Genomic DNA, 6821 nt, shown 5'->3' with positions numbered 1-6821 from the left:
AGGGGAAGGGATTCCGGGCCTCCCCTCAGCCACATGTGAGTTTCTAAATTATCTGGCACGTGTGCTCTGAATTGCTTACTTGAGGGCTATGCTAAGAAGAAGGATTTGAACCAAGGTAATAGGATGGGTTGCTTGAAAAGATCACATATGTAATCAACACATTAGTCAATATGTAGGTCAAGTGAGGTGGAATTCACATAGTGGAACAGGTCCTTGACAAGCTTCCTATCCACAATATATAAACATTGATACATTTGTAGATGAAGAGAAAGTTAAACTTAACTCTTCACTCTCCAAATGTGACGATGTGTATATTTTGTTTATACCATAGTTTAGTTCTGTCTTTAGCGTGTAAAATAACTATATTAGATAGCAAGATTCTAGATATGTTAATTGTATATTTTGTCAACTTCTACAGTTTGAGTATTCTCAAACAAAACATGATGTGACAAACTCCTACCCCATCTCTAAAGTGCACAGAAGGAACCTCTTCACCACACAAATGGGATTCTACACTCCCTATAGATCTGTTTGGAGTGTGATCTATTGTTCTACACAACCATGAGACAAATCTCTAATGTCCTATCTATTCCAGAAGTGTAACTATGTCGACACAACGTCGGAATAGTTCTATGCACCTGCAAACTAATTTATGTACAAGGTGAACCTCTAGCACAATAGGAATAAGCAAAAAAATAAAATAAAAATAAAATTGAAAAAATCAATCATACATACTTGCTCTATCACCTCTGTCTCTGATAAGCTGAGAAACTACAGTGCGCTCCTTCAATCAAAGAGATGTATATATTTTATGGTTCTTGATCAAATATTTCCTTCAATTATACGTTTTACAGTGTACTAGTAAAAAGAATATTGTATAATTAAATAAAATGTATATTGTTTATTATATGATTGTATAAATACAACCCAATTTTACATGCCAAAGGGCCTCATTTAAAAGGATTACCTACAAAAAATTATGTTCTATTCACAAAAATTTAAAGATTTTGGGTATGTGATATACAGGGTTTACTCATAGTGAACTTCCCAAGATGGTGTGTTATTGTAGGAAAAAGAAACATGGAAGATTTAATATTCATAAGAAATTTTCATCTTGACAAATATTATTACGGTTTGTCAGGTGGAATATCAATGTCGTGCTTTAAGGTGTTGTTATTATCGATACCACGTGTCTATTAGTAAGATGGGTGAGGTGCATAGATTATTGGAGAAGGTGATGTACAAGGAGGGTTCAATAGAATCATGGGACAAAGAGAGCTATAGGGTAAAGCTAAGAGGGAGCTAAGCCGCTTCATGCTAGAAAGAACATGAAAAATTCTTTTATTCAATTCTTGAATATTTCTCTCGAGATTTCTCTTTAATATAGCTAAGCTAACAAGTGAGAATATTCTCAAATATATTATCTGTATATTGAGCTCTTAATCGTTCACTTTTATCAAATAGTTCCTTGAACAGTATGGGCATGGACATCCATGGGCTATAGTTAAGTTCTTCATACTAGGAAGAACATATTACCTTGTCTGATTCACTTCTCTGGTGGTGTTTGTTTATTGCTAACATGATAGGTGAATATCTCCGTAGATTGTTTATGTTTTATGCTATTTTGTCCTAAGGGCCCTTATTATTAACAAGAGGGTCTTTTCAACATTACCAAAGAGTTTTGAGATAGCTATAGAAACGAAAGTACATAATTATCTAGATAGATTCAAAGAGTTTGATCTATTCAATGGTACTAATAGGCTACCTTAGAGCAATACCATAAGACCATTGTGAAACATTCAACATAGTTGTTAAGCAATAAATGTGACCAATGGAAAGATCAATCTGATGAAGAATTGGGGTTTGCAGCTCACACATGGACCATTAAAACAAATGAAAAGATCTGATGAAATCCTATCTTGAATGAAGAGAATCAATAGCTTGAATGGTTCTTGTCTGTTAGTTCCAAAGAATAAGTACATTTAGAACATCCTCCACATTTTGTTGGGATGGTGTTATTGATGTCATGAATAGGGGGTGGTTCTAGTAAGATGGGGGAGGTGGAGAAGGTGAAGTGTAAGGAGGGTCGTATACAATAGGGGGAGGAGGGGAGGTATAGGTTGGAGAAGGCTCATAGGTTGGTGGTGGAGGGGACTTGTAGATGGGTGAGGGCTCGTAGTAGGTGGGGGGTGGGGGAGACTTGTAGATGGGGGAGGGCTCATAGTAGGTGGGAGGTGGGGGAGAGTTGTAGACTAGGGAGGGGTCATAGTATGTGGGGGGAGGAGGAGACGTGTAGACTGGGGAGGGGTCATAGTATGTGGGGGGAGGAGGGGACTTGTAGACAGGAGAGGGGGTGTAGTAGGTAGGAGGAGGGGGGGACTTATAAACGGGAGAAGGGGTGTAGTAGGGCGGCTTGTAGATGGGCTTGGGCTTGTAGTAGGGCTTGGGCTTGTAGTAGTAGTACGGTTTGGGCTTGTAGTAGACGGGGGCCTTGTAGTAGGGCTTGGGCTTGTAGTAGACGGGGGGCTTGTAGTAGGGCTTGGGCTTGTAGTAGACGGGGGGCTTAGGCTTGTAGTAGACTGGCTTTGGCTTCGGCTTGTAGTAGTATGGCTTGGGCTTGGAATAATAGTAGGGCTTGGGCTTGTAGTAGTAGGATTTGGGTTTGGGCTTGTAGTAGTAGGGCTTGGGCTTGGGCTTGTAGTAGTAGTAGGGTTTGGGGTCATAATAGGCCGGGGAAGGGGAGGGCTTCTTGTAGTAGGGCACAGCAGGCGACTTTGTGTAGTCTTTCTCCTCCTTCTTCTTTGGGTAGTAGCCGCTCTCCTCCGGTGGGTAGTAGCTGGCCTGGACGCTAAGGAAGGCGGAGGCCACGAGGGCCAGCAGGAGGAGGAAGGGATGCCGCAGAAGAGCCATACTGAATTAGCTAGTTAGTGAGGGGGTGAGAAGGTCACAGAGCAGCTGCTGCCAGTACGTACCGGCCAGCTGGAGCTGCTCTTGGCAAGATTGAGCAGGCCTCCCTTCAGCTTTATAAGCCCCGCCACCTTTGACTTGCAGCAGCGAATTCCCCGGCCGTGCAACTGGTCAGCCACCAACACTCCACTCGACGATGGTCAGCTTAGTGCGCTCGCCGTGCGGGCACGATGCCGGACGTGCCCCCCGCAATCATTAGTTAAATTAAAGGGAAAATTACCAAACAAAATACCCCTCAAATTTCAAAATTTCCCAGAATACCCCCAATATTTGTCCTAAATTCCCAAAATGCCCTCAAATTTCCCATATTTTCCAAAATACCCCTGGTTCTGAGATTAAATTTCTCCGAAGATTAAAAACGTTGTAGCTTTTCATAAGAAGATCACTTATTGTCTATCAATACAAGATGCTAAAACTAGAATTTGAGTTGGTTATGTAGGCTTCGGAGATGAATTCTTCATTACTTTTAGAGATAAATGCCTAGTTTTCGCGAGGTAATTTGTGATAAATTACATGCTAAGCACTCAAAAACGGATCTCAATTATCAAAAAAGAATACATATTAGAAAATCTTGAACAATCCAACCAAAATAAATACAAGGGTATATTGGGAATTTCCACAAATTAGAGGGGTTTTCTGGCAATTTTTCGAAATTTTTAAACTTATGCCAAACTAATACCCTATATAGCATAGTATACAACGATGTTGAGTTTTTCAATTGCAGAACAAGAATTCGAGACATTGTAGTGTAGCAAGTATAGCTTTCTCAATGTTGCTAGTTTCTTAGGCAAATTGTGTGCATTTTGTAGGTATTAACCATATCTAATAATAAAATTCAAATTTGGCTAGATATTGAGTAGTTTCCATGGGATTCTAGAGGTCATAATCGTAAACCCATTTTTTTCATGTTTGTTGTATTTAGAACTTCATCATTGTCTCCAATGTTTCACTTGGTAAATTAAAAGATCTATTATTCTTTTGGCGTGCTCCATGGCTTCTTTTGCATCCAAAGGCCCAAATTAAGGGAACTAAGAAAACATGTATATAGTATTTGTATTGAGCATTACTATAGAAACTTTGATGATAGGTCCCCAGAATGGAAAAAATGCAACTTCTTTTTACCTTTTTTTTTTGCCCAAAAAAGCAGTGAGGCAAAAGCAAAGATATGTTTTGATCACCAACCCATATTTGAAGTTAATGGGGAATTTTATGTCATGTCCTATAAAAATCCCCAATCTCATTTATATGCAATCAACCGTAAGAAATGGTTGTTTTGGAAAAAATGGTATAGTCCATCAACTTTGGAGGCTTGTTGTGACCAAGAGATGAGAAATTCCAAACTAGAGAAATAGATGCCTACCAGCTTCTTGGAATTGTAATTAATGATCGGCATTGTACCTTTACCTTACAAGTCACACTCCATGCGTGCGTTGCCATTATTGCTAGGCAACCTAGCTTGCGTACATGCATCAACTAATAAAAAATTAAAATAAATCACCTTGTTCAAGATTGCGGAGCATCATAGAAGCCCGCTTTGGTCTTGTGCATCTTTCGTAATTTATCGTTTAGTAACAATATATGGAGCCCTCCTCCTTTTTGCATGAATCCTTTGCTTGAGAGTTCAGCTTCATGCTTTCACCTTGCCGTAGGGGCTTGGCCAGCTAAAACTTCATAGTGCAGGAACAAGATGACCAGGTTGATTGCGTTGGTGTCAAAGTTATTGTGTATCCTACTGCTCGCATGCCTAGCATGGCTAGTGCATGCAGGTTTGAAGGTATTCAAAACCCTTGCATGACCTTGATGTCGCAATGCTTGAGATTGTGCTTGAACTTTACAGCAAGTTTAAAGTCATGAATTTTAATTATTTCATACCAACGATTACTACAAGTTGTCTATTGTCAACTCCTTGTCGACTTTCGATCATAGCGTGCGTCGATTCCTGTGTTGATTCCCTGCCTCGCAAGGAGACAACTTGCAATGGAATCAATGTTGTGGGATTCATCCCTTAGAGGGGAGGGTGCCCTATTTGGTGCCCAAAATAGGGCACCCTCATGTAAAAGAACTTTAAAAAAATTTGAAGGTTCCATGTCATGTCACATCGACATCACCTAGAAGCAAGGGGTTTGGAAATTGGGGGTGGAGACCTCTACTGGCCCCTTGCTCCTATGACAAACAGACCTATATTCCTTTGGGAAAATAGATTGGTACGAAGAACTACTATTTTCATGAAGATCCAAATCTACCCCTCATCCAACCAAGGGAGCTTGCCAACGGCTCCGTCAAGCTTCCAAAACCTTGCAAAAGAGCTTATCCCATGCTTCTTTTTCTGCTTCCTTGGAAAACCTCTTTATTCCATCTCCATGGAGAGAGAGAGAGAGAGAGAGAGAGAGAGAGAGAGAGAGAGAGAGAGAGAGAGAGAGAGAGAGAGAGAGAGAGAGAGAGAGAGAGAGAGAGAGAGAGAGAGAGAGAGAGAGAGAGAGAGAGAGAGAGAGAAACCAAACATCGATTACCATTCTCCCTCCTCCATCATCATTCTCCCCTAAGCTCTGATACCAATCTGAGAGTCTGGGGACTAGCACATGCAAAGAATCACCCAACCATGCCCTAGGCCCTTGGCCATGCTATTTATAGAACCCCCTATATCGCATGTCTATCCTGGCTCTTGGCTTTCTTGGTCTTACCTTAGGCATGAAAAGATCACTAGTGGTAGTGTAGTAAGAAGGTGCTCATACTTAGGAGTCTATAATTCACTACAGTTGTTGGATCTTTGTATATATTGGGCATTGATGGGGTCTTAAGGAGATGTGCACCTATGCAAGCAAGAATGCAAAATATTATTAAGGCCCACACTTGGAGTTTGACAAAGCACTTCTCCACTATTCTCATTCACAAGAAGATTTTGTAGACTGGGTTATGGTTGAAAAGTATGATGGTGGATGCTCCAGTATTTTTTAAAGACGTGATATTTACAACAGAATGGGTAGCCCTACTACTAGAGACATGACCCCATTAAGCACCATTTAGTCTCTTGAGATATTCATGAAGTGGGGATTGGATTTTGTGGGGACTTTAAGAAGGTCACAACCGGGAAGAACCAATACATAGTCATGGCAACATACTATGCTAATAGATGGTTAGAAGCCAAGGCACCCCCAAACAACATAGCCAAGTCCATAGCTTGGCTCATATATGGAAATATCATATGTTGCTATGGCTTCCATCTGACAACAAGAAAAAGCCATCTTTACAAGTGTTTGTGAGCAAACAAAACACATTTATTAATTCTCAAACTTTTTAAAGCTTGCGTATACAGTGGCTGACCACAAACAACATTGTCTACAAAATGTGAGGTATCTTGTTGTTAATCTACTCTATGGGATGGTCTAGTGGATCCAATTCCATAATGTTTGGATGCATCTCCACAAGAGATGCTGCCTTCAAGGAATGCTTGAATTCATCTGCTACATATCTCTTGTCTCGCTCTTGAATTTCTCTTAGGCAATGTGCTTGCATCTCCAAGACATTGTTCAGTCTGATGGAGACATTTTCATTGCTCTTAAACATTGTCATCATACGGCCCATTTGGCTACCCATTAAGTACAATGCATACGGCCCATTTGGATACCCATTAAGGACAATGCATCGCAATCACCCTCGTATTGAACGACAACGTCGTTCTCATTGGTGTATTGTGCAAGCAATTGCAAAAGAAACCAATTTCCACGTTCCATACCCCCTACACAAATTTTTTTGTCAAAGGATTTAGTAACAGGACACGGAAAAACTATGCTTAGAGCCAAATGAACTATACCTCATAGTGGTGTCCTATCCTCCTCTGGTGTGAAATCCTCACT

The 6821-nt window shown here is 40.5% G+C and overlaps 1 protein-coding gene across 1 annotated transcript; it reads right to left on the bottom strand.

Moving 5' to 3' along the window:
* Positions 1–1788: 1788 nt before the first annotated feature.
* On the bottom strand, positions 1789–2990 carry LOC147454452 (uncharacterized). Its single transcript, XM_086517339.1, has one exon. The coding sequence runs from the start codon at positions 2908–2910 to the stop codon at positions 2044–2046; it is 867 nt and encodes a 288-aa protein (XP_086373465.1). The 5' UTR covers positions 2911–2990; the 3' UTR covers positions 1789–2043.
* Between the last annotated feature and the right edge of the window lie 3831 nt (positions 2991–6821).

The sequence above is a fragment of the Adiantum capillus-veneris genome, chromosome 7, assembly GCF_014529385.1.
Source record: "Adiantum capillus-veneris isolate H3 chromosome 7, ASM1452938v2, whole genome shotgun sequence".
Taxonomy (NCBI): domain Eukaryota; kingdom Viridiplantae; phylum Streptophyta; class Polypodiopsida; order Polypodiales; family Pteridaceae; genus Adiantum; species Adiantum capillus-veneris.
The sequence above is the reverse complement of the archived record's forward strand: the minus strand, read 5'-3'. Positions and strand labels throughout refer to the sequence as shown.